The sequence below is a fragment of the Brienomyrus brachyistius genome, chromosome 11, assembly GCF_023856365.1.
Source record: "Brienomyrus brachyistius isolate T26 chromosome 11, BBRACH_0.4, whole genome shotgun sequence".
NCBI classification, from domain to species: domain Eukaryota; kingdom Metazoa; phylum Chordata; class Actinopteri; order Osteoglossiformes; family Mormyridae; genus Brienomyrus; species Brienomyrus brachyistius.
Genome location: NC_064543.1, coordinates 27,352,856 through 27,371,887, shown reverse-complemented (window position 1 = coordinate 27,371,887; position 19,032 = coordinate 27,352,856). Strand labels below are relative to the sequence as shown.

The following is a 19,032-nucleotide window of genomic DNA, read 5'->3' as shown; positions in this document are numbered from 1 at the left end:
TACTTATATGTGTTCAGATTTATAAACGATTCACTTTTCTGTAATAAATCGTTTGATGTGGGTTACATTATATAGATCTAATAGTTTATTAAGAGAATGTGTCATGTTTATCTGTTTTAAATCTAGTTTCAGTGGTTGTCCATAAAAGATCAACTGAAAGGCTTATTTCACCACATGCTTATTCATTAGGTATTAGCATATGGATTTCTTGTTAAAGTTTTTGTCAAAGGCTCTATGGCATTTTAATGTGTAGGTGATGAAAGGATCAATGAAGGCATAAGCAGCTGTGGTACATAAGAGCATACTGGATTTCTAAAGAATAATCTAACAAACACATACATTTATTCAGTACAGATTTTGTGCATGTTACTATGCAGTTTTTCTGATTATTGCTTATTATTTTATTGGTGTTTTACTCTGTTCATTCTGTTTCAGGTTTCATATTATTAATATTATATTATTACTATAAATGTGTCCTTTCTCGCACTAGTGCTTCCTATTTTGTGTTAGCATGACTGACAGAGTGTATCTGTAATTAATTTTTCATTCGTTGCTTACTGATCCCAAAGGATACTGATAAGTGTGTCTTCTGAGCACTGTCCTGTAGGGTAGAACAGTCAGATCAGGTTGGGGAGCAGGCACTGATGCAACGCATTGCTGCACCCACAGCACAGTGAAACTCCTCGAGATCCCAGCCGACAATCCCCCAGGCAGATACACAGGCCAGTCACACCCTCCGGAAATGGCCATCCATATGCCACAGTCAGGTGTTACGTGGGCGTCCCCTTGGCCTGGTCTTGTTGCTTGGGTCCTCAGCAATGAGGATCCTGCGAGCCGGATCAGCCTCAGGGAAACCTGCCACATAACTCTCTCACAATGCAGGTAATGTGCCTCATTTGGGACTCCCCTAGCAACTGCTCATTCGACAAAAGGTCAAACCAGTGGTACCCAAGGATTCTCCGAATAGACACAGTACTGAAGGAGTCCAGTCTTCTTCTCAGCTCACTGGATAGCCATACAGCCAGACAAGGAGCACCAGGACTCTAAAGACTTGGGCCTTCGTCCTCTTGCAAAGATATCATGAACACAACCCTTTCCAGTGACCACATGACCCTCCATGTTATTCCAGTCTGTCTGCTGACTTCATAGGAAGAGTCACCAGAGACATGAATGTTGCTGCCGAGGTAGGTAAATCTTGTTGACAAGGTCGACATTCTCCCCGCAGACAGACACACTACTGTGTCTAAGAAGTCATTGAATGCCTGGATCTTGGTCTTTATCCAGGACAGCCGCAATACCAGACACTCAGACTCCTCGCTCAATTTCTCGAGAGCCCCGATCAGAGCTTCCATTGACTCTGCTAAGACCACAGCATCGTCGACAAAGTCAACGATCAGTAAATCTTTCTTCACCAACGGATGCCCCACAGCTGCTGGACCCCACAACCCTGCCCAATACCCAGTCCATATAATCATTGAACAGGGTAGGAGCAAAAACATACCCCTGGCGAACCCCAGAATCAACTAGGAAGAACACAGAGGTTACTCCCTCCACTCTGCAAACCACTCACAGTACCAGTGTACAGGCTAGTCATGACGTCCAGCAACTTCAGGGGGATCCCGCAGTCTCAGGATGTCCCACAGGGCAACTCGATCAGCTGAAACAAATGCTTTACAAAAATCTACGAAGGCTGCAAATAACCTCTGCTGATATTTGCACGTGTGCTCGTGCACAACCCTCAGTGCAAGGATTCAGTCGATGGTAGACTTCTTAGGTGTAAAACCAGACTGCTCCGATTGCTAACAGGCAAGCAAGTGATCACGGATCCTGTTAAGGATGACCTTAGCAAGGACCTTACTGAAACACTGAAAGCAGTGTTATCCCCCTTGAGTTCCAGGCGATAACCATTTCCATTTCGAAATAAAGACTACAAGTCCTATTTTCCATTCAGTTGGGATGATGCCTAACTCCCAAATGGAAGCAAAGATTTCCTGCAATGCCAGGAGGACAGCCTTATCACCAGCCTGGAGAAGTTCACCCTGGATACCACAGATCCCTGCAGCCTTCCCTACCCTCAGCTGATTCACCAGCTTTGCAATCTCAGTGAGACTGGGTGGTTCACAGCTGACTAGAGGACCAGCCTCGAGAACCATGGACCCAGAGATGTCCAACATCCTGGTTGCAGGGTCAGCTTTAAACAACTGCTCAAAGTAACTGGCCCAGCAGGTCACAACCGCAGTGTCACCCGTAAGGACCGTTCCATTACCCGCCCTGACTGCAAGTCTCAGAGGAACCGAGTCAGATATACATAATGCTTCGATTCCTCTGTAAGCAGGACATGGGTCACTGGACCACAGATGATGTGTCACCTGCTCACAGATTCATATAACAATCGCCTCCTTGTCTGCCCAATGACTGACAGTCATCCTTCTCAGTTCCTGGTACACACTGCAGTTGCCACCAAGTCGTGTGCTGCGACTCCTCTCCATAATATCCAGGGTGCCCTGTGAGATGAAGCACCTCCTTCTGGGAACACTGACAGCACCAACACAACCCTCAGCTACCTTCAGGGTCTTATAACAGAAGGTCTTCTACGTCACATTAGAGTCAGCAGTCGCACACAAGTCTGCAAGTTTTTCACACAAATTGCATGCAAACTCATCAGAAACAGCTTGATCTTGGAGTCTGGCTAAGTCCAGCTTTGTTCTCCTAGTAGGTGGTAGCCTACTGGATTTCAGTTGAATCTTCAGAGTAGCAACAATAAGTCTGTGGTCAGAATTCACAATCTGGGCACTTCTGTAGACCCTGCAACTCTGCAGGAGCCTCCAGTGATTGCCCACGAGGATGTGATTGATCTCCTTCGCCACACCACCAGTATTGGAGGATCGAGTCCAACAATACGAATCAGGGTGTTGGAGGATCCAGCGACCCGCAGCCCCTGACCTTATGCAAAGTCAAGGAACATGGAGCCCTATCACCACGGTCTCCAGACCCATGGGGACTGACACAATCCTCACAGCCAGCCCTGTCAGTGCCAGTGGTGGCATTGAAGTCACCCATGACCAGAGGAGTGCCATCTCGTCGCCACCAATCAACCACTGAGCAAAGTTGTGAGTATAATGTCCCTCAATGAGACATCACTCACTACAGTTGGAGCATGCACTGAGACAACAGATTAGACACCCAAGGAGTGCCTTAACCTGAGTCTCATGAAAGGAGTAACATCAGACACCATCAGAAGGAGCCAATCCGCTACAGCAACAGCTACTCTGTGGGTAAGGCAGCCATCAGACCGACCAGATCAAAAGTAAGTATATCCACCTACAGAGATCTGACCACTCCCTGGTCTGTGTACCTCAGAGAGGGTAGAACACTGTAATCTTATTGCAGTGTTACATAGACAGAAATTAAGTAATCTTTTTGATCTCGTTTTAAGCAAGTTTTCTAAATACAGCCATTCCTCAAACAGATGTTTAACCAGTTATACAAATTGTAGTGTAACTAAATCTGAACCAATGAAACCATGTGTTGGCCACTAAGCTACTGCAACTCCAATCTGAAACTCCAAAGGAGAAACAGTCAAGTGAAGATCAACTGATTTCTGTTTTCTTCCACTGTAATCTTGGCACAAGAAGTGAGTCAGTTGTATCCCACTGTTTACCATCTTACTGTTGCCATGACAGAAAGATAAATGGTAACCATTATCAGACAGGCAAAGCCCTAAATACGGAGTGATACAGTTATGAAAAGCAATAAAATTAAGTATCTATTGCTGTGTGTATGATGGGGTCAAATCTTCATGTGGGATCTCTGGCTGAGCCAAGCAGCAGGGAGCATTGCCTAGCAACCGGTAGGAGATTGCAGGTTGTTTTGCTGTGGAGCAGGTGAATATTAGCCATGTAGATGCATGGATGATGAGGAGAGAAAGCCTTCTGGGGCATCTTTGATATTCTTACAATTGTCTGTCTGTTTATCTGTCTGTCTGTCTGTCTGTCTACTTGTCTGTTTTTTATGTTATTTTATTTTATTGTGTTTTGTTTTATTTATATTAGCCATGCATCCCATATATAAGTATTTCATCTTAGCTGGTGACACAGCTCTGCATTCTAAGTGGAATGGCAGATGGATGAATGAATGGATGGATGGATGAATGGATGGATGGATGGTATGGAAATGAAGCTACAATGTTAAATTACATTAAATTATGCCGAAGAGGAATTGATTAATATAACTGTGATTGAGAATGATAATTCTCAAATTTAGGTAAAAATGGGGATATTTAGCAATAGATATTAGGAAAATGGGTGGATGCAGCTTCTAATGTTAGTAACCCTAAATCTGAGTTGTATTTTGGATGAGTGCCCCATGCTAGGCAATGGGAAGTGCTGTATTAGATCAGTTTGTAATGCTCAATATGTGGCATGACAAATGTTTTTCATTTGATTTGAAAGTCGTATCTTGATCTGAAGGCAATGCAATTCAGAGCCTAGAAATAAAAGGCAGCCAGGGTACTGTATGTGAGGAAGAACAATATACCTCGCATTACCATTGGATAACATGGTGATTAATATTTTATCCCACATGTGTCATTAGCGTCTTACTTGCATAAAGTGTCAGTCCTTCAGATTCTTTAATCATGGCAGCTGGTAAATCAGTGCCTTTGTGCTGATCCAGTACACTCATTATGATGTGACTATTCTTCATGTACATAAGTGCTTTCTAGGCACTCATGCTACCTGCCTATGTGGATTATGAATTCACTCTTTCTCAGAAAGGTTATCAGGAGTTCTATCCTTGTGTGTATACATAGTAGTAAGCAAACTAAAACCCTGCCTGGTAAGATATTTATATGTCATGTTAGGATGTTGTTTACAGATGGCATTATAAAATATTGAAGTGTTCAGAGCATGCACGATGCAGGCCGTTTCTGTGTCAGTGATGGGTTTCCTCTTTTTTTCTTTGATCTATGATCCTTAAGCCTTTTGTGAGAAGTCTTATTATCAACAAAATTATTATTCATTTTTCTTCCATGGTTGATTTTCAGTGCCAAGGATCAAGTGGCTATGAATAATATTCATTTCCAAGTGTATTAATAGAATATTTTGTATTCAAAGATTACTTGTCTAAACACTTGAGGCACTCAAATTTCATCCATCCATCCATCCATCCATCCATCCATCCATCCATCCATCCATCCATCCAACTGCTTATTCTGGGTGGCATCATAGGGGAAGGAAGGTCTGAAGCCTGCCCCAGGCAGCACAGGCTTCACAGGGGTACACACTGGATGGGATGTCAGTCCATGGCAGGACACACACGCAATGGCATAGGAGTGAGTTTGATATCGGGAGGGGGACACATTTTAAATACAAAAGTCTGTTTATTGAAGGGAATGAATGAAACCAGATTTAATATTGGGGGGGCACACGTCCTCCCTGGTTCATGAGCCCCTGCACACATGTACTGCAAGAAATGGGGGTAAGAAATTTGCAGCACATGAGTCTAAATCACCAGAGTACCAAAGGAAAGCTATACAGCATGGAGAGAACAAGCAGCCTCCACACCCACACAGAAGAGGCAGGGTTCGAGCCTCGATCCTGGAGGTGTGATGCAGCGGCCTGATATGGCAAAGGCAGAACTGCCTTTGGAAGTCTCATCATCTGGTGTTGAAGTGAGGAGCCTGTTTGGTCTTCTGTCAGTCTGGAGGGAAAATCTGGTGGTTTGTGGCTGGTCAGTTTGTCAACCTGACAAAAGGGTTGACCTGAAGTGGCATGAACCTGTTGACGAGCGCCTGCTGTGGCCAGTGTCTTCATTGCTTAGCTTCCTCTGTGAAGTGAGGTCTCTGATCTGACATGTAGCGCTCATCCTGTTACCGCTGTGCGCTGATTGACCTTCGGATCTGCACAGGTTTCTGCTGAGCAGAATGATAGATTTAGGCACAGCTGTTGTACAATGGGTGGACTCCAAATTCAGTGCAGCATAACATTCGTGGTGCTATCGCTGGGCCATTAGTAGACCATTTTCTTGAATTGTGATAGTAATGAACATCTGGAATACTGCCAGGCTGGGTGCTTGGAATCAGGAGGCCCATACCTCATGGATGGGTGACCAGGCAGTGCATGATGGGATCCTTCTGGCCCATAAGCAGGAGGCAGCAGGGCTCTTACACACCAGTCCACATTAATGGTGCTACAGTGGAGAAGGTGAGCACCTTCAAATACCTCAGCGTCCACCTACAGGAGGACCTCACCTGGTCCACACATGCACGTACTCTGGTCAGCAAGGTGAGGCAGCAGCTCTACCATCTGAGGCTGTTGAGGAGATTCAGGGTCTCTCTTGCTGTCCTTAAGGACTTCTACTCGGCTGCCATAGAGAGCATCCTGACCATGAGCATCACATCATGGTTCAGGAACTGCTCTGCCCGGGACCGTAAAGCCCTGCAGAGGATGGTTAGAGCAGCTGAGCACTGCACTGGATTTGCCTTGCCCTCCCTGCAAGATATCTAAAACAGCCGCTGTAGGACCAGAGCAACAAAAATCTCCAAGGGTCCATCCCACCTCAATAACTCTCTGTTTTGCCTGCTGAACTCAGGCAAACGCTTCTACAGCCTTAGGACCAGAATGGAAAGGTCAAGGAGGAGCTTTTTCCCCCAGGTCATAAGGCTCCTAAATCAAGACAATACTCAATGCCTCTAGGTTCTGCTTCACACTGTCCAAATTGTTGGCACATACCTCAGGCCTCTTGCACATTGCACTTATATTGCACAGTCAAAATACCTCTTACCACTTAAATATAGATTATGTACAGTTGAACATTTCATGTATTTTTTCTATCATATTATTATTTTCCCTTATTTTTTCTCTATATTTTGTTATCATGCACAGCTGCTCAGAGTGACCAGGGTTATCATACGTGTATGACTGTGTACGTGATGAATAAACCTCTTGAATCTATCATGGTTGGATGATGACCATGTGGCCTAACAGTAGGTGAGCAGCTGCTAATGCTTGGGTGATGGATGAGAGAAATTTGGTCTTATCACCCCGCTGAATTCTCCCAGGTAATATAACACCAATTAAGAAGCTGTATACTTTTTATTAGAAATATATTTATTTACTTTTACTGATTTAGCAGACACTTTTATCAAAAGTAATATACTTTACTGGTTAACAGACAGGAAGCAGCGAGTAGTTATTAGAGGCACAATGTCATAGTGGGCCTGCGTTCGTAGTGGGGTACCGCAGGGTTCAATTTTAGGACCACTATTGTTCCTAATTTACATGAATGATACTGGCACCAATACATATAGTAAACTGGTTAAATTTGCAGATGAACCCAAGGTGGGTGGTGTAGCAGATACTGAACTAGCAGCACAGAGGCTATAACAGGATCTTGATTTAATTAGCGACTGGGCTGATATATACCTGGCAAATGAAATTTAACATAGATAAATGTAAGGTAATCCATGCAAGGAGCAGAAATATAAAGTACAGATATTTTATGGGCTCCACTGAAATAAAGGTAGCTCATTATGAGAAAGACCTCAGTGTGTATGTTGATGTATGTCTCACTCTCACCAGCATGGGGAAGCAATAAAAAAGGCCAATAGGATGCTGGGTTACATCTCTAGGTGTATGAAGTTTAAGTCAAGGGAGGTGATGTTATGATTATACAATTCCTTGGTAAGACCCCACCTAGAATATTGTGTGCAGGTTTGGTCACCATACCTTAAAAAGGACAATGCTGCCTTGGAAAGGGTTCAATGTAGGGCTACAAGAATGATTCCTAGTCTTAATTAAATGAATTTGAGGAAGCACTTCTTTACACAGTGTGTAGTTAGAGTATGGAATAGTCTTCCTGCTAGTGTAGCGCAAGCTAATACCCTGGGGTCCTTTAAATCAGAGCTAGATAAGATTTTAATCTCACCCCTATTTCCAATACCAATTGCCTAACAATCTGGTTAAAATACCAGCCCCAAGGAGAGGAAATTGTGGCACTGATATCCTTCCATTCCATTCCAGGATTTGTTAGCTGTAAGAAACTGTATGATCAAGTTGTAGCTTGTCATAGTTATTATCTATACATTTCTCATCAGCTTTAAATATCTGTTTCACTTAGGGTTGTGGTGACCTGAAGCCTAATATGGGGAACAAAAGAAAGTAGGTGGACTTCAGTCTTGACTGCGTGGTGTCATGCATCATGTATTATTTATGCAGAATATACTTTGTGATGTTTTTGTGTGCAGAGTATTACACAGTACAGTATATGTGCTGCCTGCTGTTTTCTCTTGATAGGTTATAGTTGACTCATATCCACCAGTTTGTGTTTTGTTTGCTTAACTAATGAGGCTTGTGCTGGAACAAACATATAAATGTCAATCTGCACCTGCCATTGATTGGAAGCCGTATAAAACTAATAAGAAACACGGTCATAGATGTCATTAAATGTTTTCTGCAGGAAGTTTAGTGACAGCTTGGCTTCTTTTTTTTGATATTTTATAGCCCATTGTTTGGATCGTGTTCTCAGAAGAACCTTAAACTCTAACAGTAAAGAGTGTTACAGTGTTTCAGCCAACTGGGAACTGAACGACCTTATATTCTTGAAGTAGTGCATGGAGTAGATGAGTTTCCTGGAAGTGCAGTAGCACAATACCACCCCCCCCCCCACACACACACATACACAGTCACAGACACACACACACAGAAACACAGACGCACACACACACACACACGCACACACATGTAGGGTATACCTATCCTTATGGGGCCCGTTCATTCACTTCTATTGGAAAAATGCTAATGCTAACTATGACAACCTTAACCCCCACCCTGCCCTAACCATAACCATAAGTAACCAAGCAAAATACAAGAGTTTTTGCATTTTTAGTTTTTTCATAGCAGTCACTGATTTTTATAAAATAGAGTTTTCCCTTAAGGGGACCAGGAAACCGGTCCACATAAGGTAAAAAAAACAGATATTTATCACGTTATGGGGACATTGTGTCCTCATAAGGATAGTTATACCCACTCAAACACACAGACACACATACACACACACACACAGATGCACACACACACACTGTGTCGTTTTAGCTGAGGAGACTCAGAAGAAGCACACTGCATCAGTGCAGTGATGCATCCTGTCAGCTGAGCACCAGGGCTGCTGGGAGAGTTGAGTGCTCACCACCGGTAGAGCAAGACAGTGACTGACAGCACATGCAGCAGATGGAACTGTGCAATAAACCTCGGGAAAACAGCATGACTGTTAAATGTTTACAGGGAAATAACAGAGATGGGTTATTTTAGTCGGTTAGCCGATTCTAATCATGTGGGACATCAGGGACTTCTGGAGTGATAATGACAGCTGGGATTCAAAGAATACAGAAAGCTAGATGGACAAGTAGACATGTTTTGTGTAGCTTTTCTGCACACCGCTGTTGTACTGAGCTGCTATGTTTGCATTTGTTAGTGCAGATGAGGCTCCTATGACGTGTCTCATTACCAACGTATTTCCCCACAGGACTGCAACTTATTTGATGTTTTTTTTTTGCTTATTTTTTTGCTTATTGATGTTAAAAAGGTATGACAAGAAAACCATCTAGCCTTTTTTCCTTGTCTTTTAAGACTGTGGGTATCAATCCAGTTCCTCTGGCAGGGGGTATTCCAGGAACAAAATTGTGAATCACTGTTTTTATGGGGAACAGTGTTAGTGTTTTAGTGGTAGAGATGATAGCAGTGGGGGGAGGGTCTGCAGAATCCAACAGATATGAATTAAACTCTCTGTCCCCTCATGGACATTTGGGTCATAACTGATTATAGGCTTATTTATTAAATCAGATTAAATCCTGTAATCCCTGCTGTCCAGCTTTCAGTGTCTGTAGGGATCCATTGTTGTTCCATAACTAAGAGCCTTTATCGGTAATGTCTGTGTGTAGATAAATGATGATAATTTATGGCATCTTTCCACTGTCATTCAGTACCCGAACTCTTCCCGAACCATACTGTGAGGAGAGACTAGTTACAGCACGGTTCCAACTCACTTAAGTTTTCCTCTGCAGAAAGGCTGGCTTGGTAAAAGTGTTCCTGGGTTTGGAGAGTGACAGTGACCCGTACTTCATGATTTACTATGTGCTAATTTCTGTTAGCACGTCTGTGGGAATCGCTGCCCTCTGTTAGCAGCAAATGTTAGAGGAATTACTATTCACTTGCATAAATCTGCATTATGAATCCACTCTGTTCACCCCTTCTGTAGTACTTTTTTAAGGAGGAGGTCATAAATTTTCAAGTTCTGAGTTATCATCAATATATTATGATGTGATATAGATTATATGATTTTTCCTTCAGATAATCCATACATATCGACATAGATCACCAGTGTCTTTGCATGTCATGCATTTTGAGCAAGCAAATGGCACTTGCAGCTTGATTTAATCACACTTTCCGCACTTCTAGTAAGTAGGGCCATGTCAGCATGGGTACAGTTTGGGTACGACTCACATTATTTACAGTGGAAAAGCATCAGTTCCTTGGCATTGGAAAAGCGCCATCAGTCCAGATAGGCAGTGCAGCATGAAACAGTTTCATCGGATATTTTGTTTGACTTGTCATATAATAATGAACACAGATCAGCACTACCCTCCTGCCACCCCCCGCCCTTCCACCATTAAAAGTCTTCAGCAATGGCTGCCTGTCCCCTATAAAGGGTGAAACCTTCAGATTAAATATGGAGGACTCTTTGCTGAGTGAAGGTCTTCCAACTGATATCTGTTCTTACAGAGAAGTCCTCACTTTCTAGTCTTTTGTATGCTAAAATCTGCCTAACCTGATATGTTAATGGTCAAGAACATTTAACAGATGAGTTCCTGCAAAAGTCCATGTGCTTAACATTTAAATACAAAGTTCCATAATGAGCAAACATACAAGCAGGGAATCAGCCGACAAGCACAACTGCAAAATTGCTTTTTTCTGTTGCAAACCCCACTAAACAATAAGTTTATTGAATGTTACAATTAAGGTATGGAAACATTCAAAGTGTCCAGTTTTCCTGATGTTCCCAGAATGTTATCTCACTACTACACCTGCTACTACAACTAAGACAAATAATATAAAAACAAAGGTCTTAGAGGTCATGGGTTCAACGCCGAATGGTGTGTTCATAGCATGTACTTATTGTCACGCCCCGCTCGTACGATCCTCGTGTGTGCCACGCCCCCCTGATTATCCACGTGTGCTTCCCTGATTGTGCCCAGCTGTGTCTGATTATTTTCAACCAGTCCTGTCTTTTTAAGTCCATGTCTTGCCTGAATCCTTTGTCTGTCATTGATGTTAGTCGTTGTGAGATGTTCCCTGCACCCTGTTTGTCAAATAAATCCCCGTTCACCCTGCTCTTGCCTGCTCGCCTGCTTCCAACTTGCTCGCCTGCCAGCACGATCACCCGCTTCTCGGGCGGTCCTGACACTTATACTGTAGCTCTTTTGGAAAATAATATTGGTAACACTTTACTTGAGGCCCCGTTTTTAGTAATTTATAAACACATTCATAACACATTGTAATGCATACATAAAGCGCTATAAACATAGCTATAAATATTTATAAAAAGTCATAACACATCATAGTCAATATGCATTATAAATGTTTTATGAAGCTCTCATCTATATTACAATATGCAGTACAAAGCATCCTTAATACTTGTACCAATCATTATAATGCATTATAAAGATATCTATAGTGCATTATAAATGAGAGCTTCATAAAGGATGCATAATATACATGGTCATAGTCTGTTATACCTTTTGATAAATATGTATAGCCATGTTTATAATGCTTTATGAATGCATTATTATTTATTAGGAATATGTTTATAAATTACTACAAACATGGCCTTAAGTAAAGTGTTACAATAATATTTTATTGTAAAACATGTTTCAACATTAATTGTGTCAAAAAATGTTTGGGTAATAATGTTATGTTGACATTGACAATCTTTGCTAAAATGTAAAACGTGGAAATTAACATAACCTTAATAACATTCTCTGCCAACCTTGAGAAGACCTTCATATAATATTGGCTAAAGTTTTTTGAACATTTCTCTTATTAGCTGGGACAGGCTTTTACGGGTTTTTGGCTTTGGATGATATTTCAAGTTTAATAACATTTTTTTCTAAAGCCTTTCTGTGACATTAAGATTATTTTTATTAGTCAGAAAAGTTTCTGAAATTCTTTGTCAAAATTAAAAATATAAAAATTGTTTAGCCCTTCAACCCTAAATTCAACCTCCTTTCTTGAAGCCCTTTAGAAGTTAATCTATCTTGCATTTCCATATTATTTCTGGAAAAATTGATTTCACCCATGTGGTTCTACATTTGGACAGGAATCTGTATATTGGCCAAATTTCTTTCATGAGTGTTAAAGAGTGAACATAAGTGATTATTTATGGCCTCAACAGGAAATCAGGTCATGTGCAATGATTCTAATAAATAAGATGAGAATGAGGAGTTTGTCATTTAACGGGAGCTTACAGTGTGAAGCGGTACAACTCAGAATGGCAGAGCAAGCAGACTTCAGTCAGATTGTGAAGGACGTACTCAGAAGGTGCATTTCTCTTTCCCCACTTGTGGTTTCCCGTATGACTGCAGGTGAACTGGGGTTTGTGAAAATGGAACCAGGTGGGAGGGTCTTAAACAGCATCAGGTGCTCTGCAGACTGTGTGAGGGCGCCGACTTAAACCACAGCGTTGTTCCTGCAGCCAGCAAAGGAAATGTGCTTCTGTTCAAGAACCCACAGAGCGCTGATGTCAGAGGGCTGAAATAAAAGTGTTTACTGTCTGGTCATCAAGCTTGTTCTCTTGTTACAGAAGTTCTTCCTGATCGTTTCTTTCTGGTGTTGAGAGCTCACGTTCCACCCTACCACCAAAATGGCATCCAAACCCCAAGCCACCCTCATGAAGAAACACAGTCAGACTGACCTGGTGAGTCGACTGAAGACACGCAAGGTGCTGGGAGTTGGAGGCGAGGACGATGACGGCGAGGTGCACAGGTCGAAGGTCAGTTGTTTTGTGGCTTGACGTGACCTTCTGTCTGTGAAAGGACATTAGGCCCTGCTTGCTAAGCTATTTTTTGCTGAAGTTTCAAATCCTGAATACATCAGTGTTTCATACAGCAAACTGGACTGCCTGCAATCTATTGGACTCAATAGTTCAATCAGGAACTTAGGCTGTAACAGTTCTGCTAAACAGATGTAAGTAGGCAGTCCAGATGTAAGTAGTAAGATGTAGATCCCCCCCCTCCAGGTCAGCCACAGTCTATCACAGAAATGTAGGACAGGTGAAAACATATCAAAACAGCTGTTCTCTAAGGAGTCCACTGCACTGTCTCTCCTAACTGCAAATGATGGAGGCGTATCATTCTGTTGCCAAGCTATCATTTCTGAAGAATTGTCAGAATTGTCATAAAACTATTTTTTACAAGTAAGGTAGTGTAGTTCCTCCAATTTTTCCATGAAGGCTTTCCGTGGTAATTGCGCTGTAAAATTGGCGAGGTTAACCCAGATAGCACACATATGTTGAAATGACATTGATTCCATGTCAGGCAAAAAGGTTGAAACAACATTGATCTTCAATCTTTCACTTTATATCAACATTGAATCAAGGTTTTGCCACCATCAATTTTTCAATATTGAAAATTTGACCAAAAATCACTTCAGTTACAACGCTGAGAATGTAACGCTGACCATCATTCAACGCATTTAACTATAATTCAGCGTTGAAACAATAACATGATGCTATCTGGGTAAGATACCAGCATAAGTATTTATATGGAAACTGCACTTTCAGTATGAACACTCTGAGTGTAAAATGTAACACTGTTGATTTTTCTGTGCAGTGAGAAGAAGCTGCCAGCTGTTTCCTTGTAGAGTCCTATGGTCTTTCTCACAGACAGTGAATCTAATCTGCCTCGTTCTGCCTTTCAGTTGTTTCCAGTTGTTTCCAGTAACCAATCAATGCCGAATGAGGTGGAGAAACACTGTATTCGATCTATATTTAGTCCTAATTCTATTAAAATAACTGAATAAGTAATGGAACATTGTAGGTTTCTTTGCTTGAATAATTTGGTCCTTTCCCTTCCCTTACCTGAACCTGTAGCCCAAACCACAGATCAGTCCTCTTCTCTCTTGCTGACTGTGTCCTGCAGTAAAGGACTTCTGTGTTGCATTATCGTGGTTTGTTTGGTTGCAAACAAAGTAGATCTGCAGCCCAAGGTCTACGTCATCTGCTCTGAATTCCAGCAGGGAATCCTAGCAACGCATGGTCACAAATTTGCATTGATGTTTATTCTTTGAACTTGGTGCTTCATTTTGTCTGTCCCACATATTTGGCGACAGTAAGTCCTGCTTTCACGTTGATTTCTCCCTTAAGCCAGCACTGTGCAGTGAAATAATTATGCCAGTGATAGACAGCTTCTGAAATGTGTCCAATAAAACATTGGGAGGGGGTCCTGTTTTTATTAATGGTCTTTGCTGGCAAAGCTGTGCAGTGCCATTGGTGTAAAAATCAAGCGGAGCAATGAGACCTCCACACAGATGCTTACATGGTGGGTGTGCTACATCTCCCAGGGAGGATGAGAGAGGAGTAAAGCATGCCTGCTGTTTGAACGCACCTGCAGGGCCATCTTCAGGAGGAACTCAGTGGCTTAACAGCAGAGGCAATTTGCCTGCTTCATCTACACTTGAATGCCCATAATCTCCCTATTTTCAAACACAACACCGTTTGTTGTGTGCTTTCGTGTATTTCACTCGTGGTTTCATTGGCTCGTTTTCCTTGGTCTAACTGACCAAATAAGCAGTGAATTGTCTGTAATATTTATATAGATCCGTTTATCCAGAGATGCCACGTTGAAATATAGTACCAACTAAATTTGGAGTAGTTTTTGTTGCACTTTATTTTAAGAATGGTAAAAAAATACCAAAATGCTGCAGGTAGGTCATTAAGAATGATAGAGTAAGAACCTGCATGTATATGGATTCTGTGCACTTCAGATTTGATCTCTGACAAAGCACTGAGTACCATTTAATTGGTCACTATAACTACTGTGGGGGGTTTGTTTGGTTTGTAACTTTATTGTATTTGTTATTTATCAGGATCAGTTCCTGCCTGTTCTGTCTGTTATTTCCCTTCTTGGCCAATAGGTGTCGCTGCCCAACGCATTCTGAGTGTTTAAGTCGTTTGTGATTGTTTAGTCGTCACACCTTATCGATTTTGGTTCTAGTCTTAGTGTTTGGTTTATTGTCAATGTCCCGCACCTGTTTCTTGTCATCTCAATACCTGTGTTTAAATGGGCCTGCCGTTGCTCTACTCTTTAGTTGGCCATTGTACAGTATGTGTCACCCACCAGTGTTCCTGTGTGATTGTTGTAGATGCTTTTGCAAGTGCTCCCTTTGCCTTTCTTCACATGTAGTCGCAGCCCTTGTTTATTCTCATTTAACCAACTTGCCTTTGTTGTGATCCTTTGTCGTTTCTTTTGTTGTAGTTCCGTTTAAAATAAAGTTCCTGTTTGTTGTACGCAGCAATGTGCATGTAAAATGTAATGTGTGCATAGATCACTTGTAAAGTATTACTGCTGGTGTCACTTATTTTTTAAATTTGTAATTTCTATCTCGTAGGGTGGCATGGTGGTGCAGTGGTTAGCACTGTTGCCTCACACCTCTGGGACCCAGGTTCGAGTCTGACACGCTGAGGCTAGTTGTACTTGCTAAATTGCCCATAGGTGTGCTTGTGTGAGTGAATGGTGTGTGAGTATGCCCTGTGATGGGCTGGCCCCCCATCCTGGGTTGTTCCCTCCCTCGTGCCCATTGCTTCCGGGATAGGCTCCAGACCCCCCGCGACCCAGTAGGATAAGTGGTTTGGAAAATGGGTGGATGGATAATTTCTATCTCTTCTCTGCAGATCAGTCAGATGCTGGGAAATGAATCCAAATTTGGGGGGAGAGAACCTGTAGGACTCAGGTAAGATATCTCCTCCTGAGCCTTACTGTAAGAAAGAGTAGAACAATAAAATAGATCTTTTCGCTATTGTTGTCCTTTCATAATCTATCTATTTTGTGGTCTGCAGAACCTCCTGTTGAGTTGTACCCTTGTGATATGCATTGTTTCAGGTTTTGGATCCTCATTTCAGCAGTCACACTTACTGCAGTGGCTTTAATGGTGAGTAGTGTGCAGAACATCATGCCTATCATGCAACAGTATTTGTCTATATTCACCATTTTTGGGGCGATTCATTCTTTTATCTGCTCATTAGACAATGGGAACCCTTGTTCATGTGCTGGTGGAATGGTCATGAGTAAAAGTATGCAATTGGTCTTAGACATTTTATGAGTCATCGGTAATGGTGATGGTAGTACTTTCGTGGCAGTACTGATCCTGAAGTACAGTATACTTTGAAAGCAAGAGACACTGGGAACTCCTTTGGGTTAGTACATGCTGTAGGCTTTGTAATATTATCTACCTGTTCTTTCAATGCTGCCACTTACTGTATGTTAGTGTAGCTAACATAAAACGTAAAGGATTCATAGACTAACCACAATTCAAACACATACCAATCATTCAGGGCTGTTTGCTATGCACTGTATTCTTTTTTTCTTGAGTGTTGCTGAATGTGAACATCCAAATGCCTGTATATATCAGATGTTTTACCCGTTGTAGGCTGTTGCGTTCCCCAGCCAGCTCTACGAAACAGTCTTCAAAGAGAAGCTTCTTGCCGCCAGTATTTCCATCCGGCTTTATGGAGGAGCACTTCTCAGTAAGGACTGTTCTCCTTCTGCCACCTTGAGATGAACCAGTAACACTGTTCTTGTTGCACATCAGGGTCCAGCCAGTTCTTAGACATGGTTTTATGTAAATGCCTGTGGTCACTGCAGGGTCAGGTGACTGGTGTGAGATTTTCAATTTATGACAAGTCTGCACACACATGCGCACACATTTACATTAATGTAACAGTTTTATTACTTGTAAATAGTCTGTAGGGTTTTCAAACTGTCCCAATGCTTTTTGGGTTTATAATGGAATGATAAAGATTTGCCGCGAGACTTTTTGCGTGAGAGTCTGAAAGTCTGAGCATCACGCCAGATGTGTGAGAACTGGCAGCCCTGTCACTGGTTCAAGATAAGCAGATGTGCATAGGTTTTCTTAGAAATTTGGGGGGTGGGTAGTCAGATGTGAAAATTAAGAAAATCCAGTTACTCTGTACATTGTATATAAGAAGGAAATATTAATCCTCTAACTGCCATAATTTGGTGGTTCGGATTGTGGTTCAGCTCTTAATCATAGAGCAGATCTCTTGTAGGCCCTTCCTGGAAAGTGGAATTTGATGATATTTGTCTTTTGCACGCAACAGTGCAAGTCAAACAAACCTGTAGGTCAGTGCAGAGAGACACTTTGTGGAAAATACTGAAGTCTCTGCTAGGCTCTGCTTTATCCAGATGTGTTAATAGTTCAAAAGGCCCTATGGAATTCTGGGTGCTAAGGGTGAATGGGGTGGGGGAGACACTCTTTCCTTCACTGTCAAATGTCACATGCTGCTTTGACAATTATGTCATCTTTTTTTATCTATCCTCACTGACAGCTGTGGTGGTAACTATAAACATTTGAGTTTATCTTTCAGTTATTTTTAGTGTTCTGTTTATGTTTGGCAAGAAGAATTCTTGCAGTTTATTTGAAATGTAAACAGTTATTGTGATTGCATATGTTTCAGAAAACACACAATGGAAAATCTCTTGTCTTTCTAAAATGACATTCTTCATGATGTTCGTCTGAGACCAGCATACACTGCAGTGAGGCCTTTGTAGAAACGATGCCAACCTGTACAAAAGACTGGAGATGCCCTCGAGGCCTCCCAGTCATCTCAGAATCCCTTACATTCGCCCCTCTTTTCTCATCATCTTGCTATTGGGAACAGCTTTCGGCATTTGCCAACACATACTGTAAGCGGGAGGGTGCATGTGAAGTGTCTGGTTAAAGTGTCAGTGTTTCTGTGTATCTGTGGGCACAGTAACTTCATTTACTACAGTTTTCTTCATGGCAGCCCTTTTAAGGCATGGCTGTGATGTCATTACACAGAGATAGTGGCGTTTGTTTTCATGAATACCTCTGCACATATGACGGCCCACTTCCTATACAGTGTTTTTATGCTTGAAGTTCCATGTTGTGTAATGGCTGTCTATCACATATGACTTTAATTCGTGGATGGCATCAGGGAAGGGCAGGAACAATCCTCAGGGCAGATGGCACATGGCAGGGGTGGAGAAGCAGCTCTGTCAAACATGTGTGAGAAAAATGGGAGGGACCCAGTTTTGCGCGTGACCGATGGAAAACAAACAAAAAAAAAGATTATTTAAGTTATGATCCATTTCCATCAAATGGACAAGGAAGCAAGTAAAGTCCCTAAAAAGCAAGTAACTAACAGCATAAACCTGATATTTCTTAGTGCAATATTCCTTATTTGGGTGAAGTTAAGGTGTTGAACTGCCTGGAAAAAATGCATTTTGAAGAATAGTATAAGGAGCAATTACAGGATTAAAGAAAGCTATTATTTGATCAGCATTACTGCATTATCGCCTCCTATTGACACCCCCCCCCCCCCCCCCCCCCCCGCTGTTTCCCGCAGGTCTTTCTTTAATCATGTGGAAAGGTTTGCATACTGCAGAGAAGGTTATTATTCAGTGGAGCCTGCTGGCAGAGGTCTGCTACTTGGCAATCCAGTTTTTAGGTAAAGTCAATTTTTCTCAAATTTTAGGTCTGTGGAGACTATGGGACATGGGGTGACAGTGGGGGCTAGTGAAATGTTTAACTGACCAGCTGGCACTGTTTTCTATTGCTTAACCATTGATAGAAATGATGACTAAATGATTACTAAGATGACTGAATGTATTTCTTTCCTCCTTTCCCCTCTCTGTCTTCCATCTGGTGGATTACTACGATAGATACAGGATTACAATATTTTCACAGTTTCTCAATCTACACTGCTCTCTAGTGGCTAAAATCT

The 19,032-nt window shown here is 42.0% G+C and overlaps 1 protein-coding gene across 2 annotated transcripts in view; it reads left to right on the top strand.

Annotated features, from left to right (window-relative positions):
* Nucleotides 1-19,032, top strand: part of LOC125751500 (tumor protein p53-inducible protein 11-like) — a 29,038-nt gene that overhangs the window by 6,854 nt on the left and 3,152 nt on the right. For both annotated transcript variants that reach the window (XM_049030366.1, XM_049030365.1), the window contains exons 2-6: nt 12,853-13,041; nt 15,940-15,998; nt 16,148-16,196; nt 16,695-16,791; nt 18,655-18,756. In XM_049030366.1, coding sequence (XP_048886323.1) covers nt 12,913-13,041; nt 15,940-15,998; nt 16,148-16,196; nt 16,695-16,791; nt 18,655-18,756 — 436 coding nt within the window. In that variant the 5' untranslated portion in view covers nt 12,853-12,912. The remainder of the gene's footprint in view (nt 1-12,852; nt 13,042-15,939; nt 15,999-16,147; nt 16,197-16,694; nt 16,792-18,654; nt 18,757-19,032) is intronic.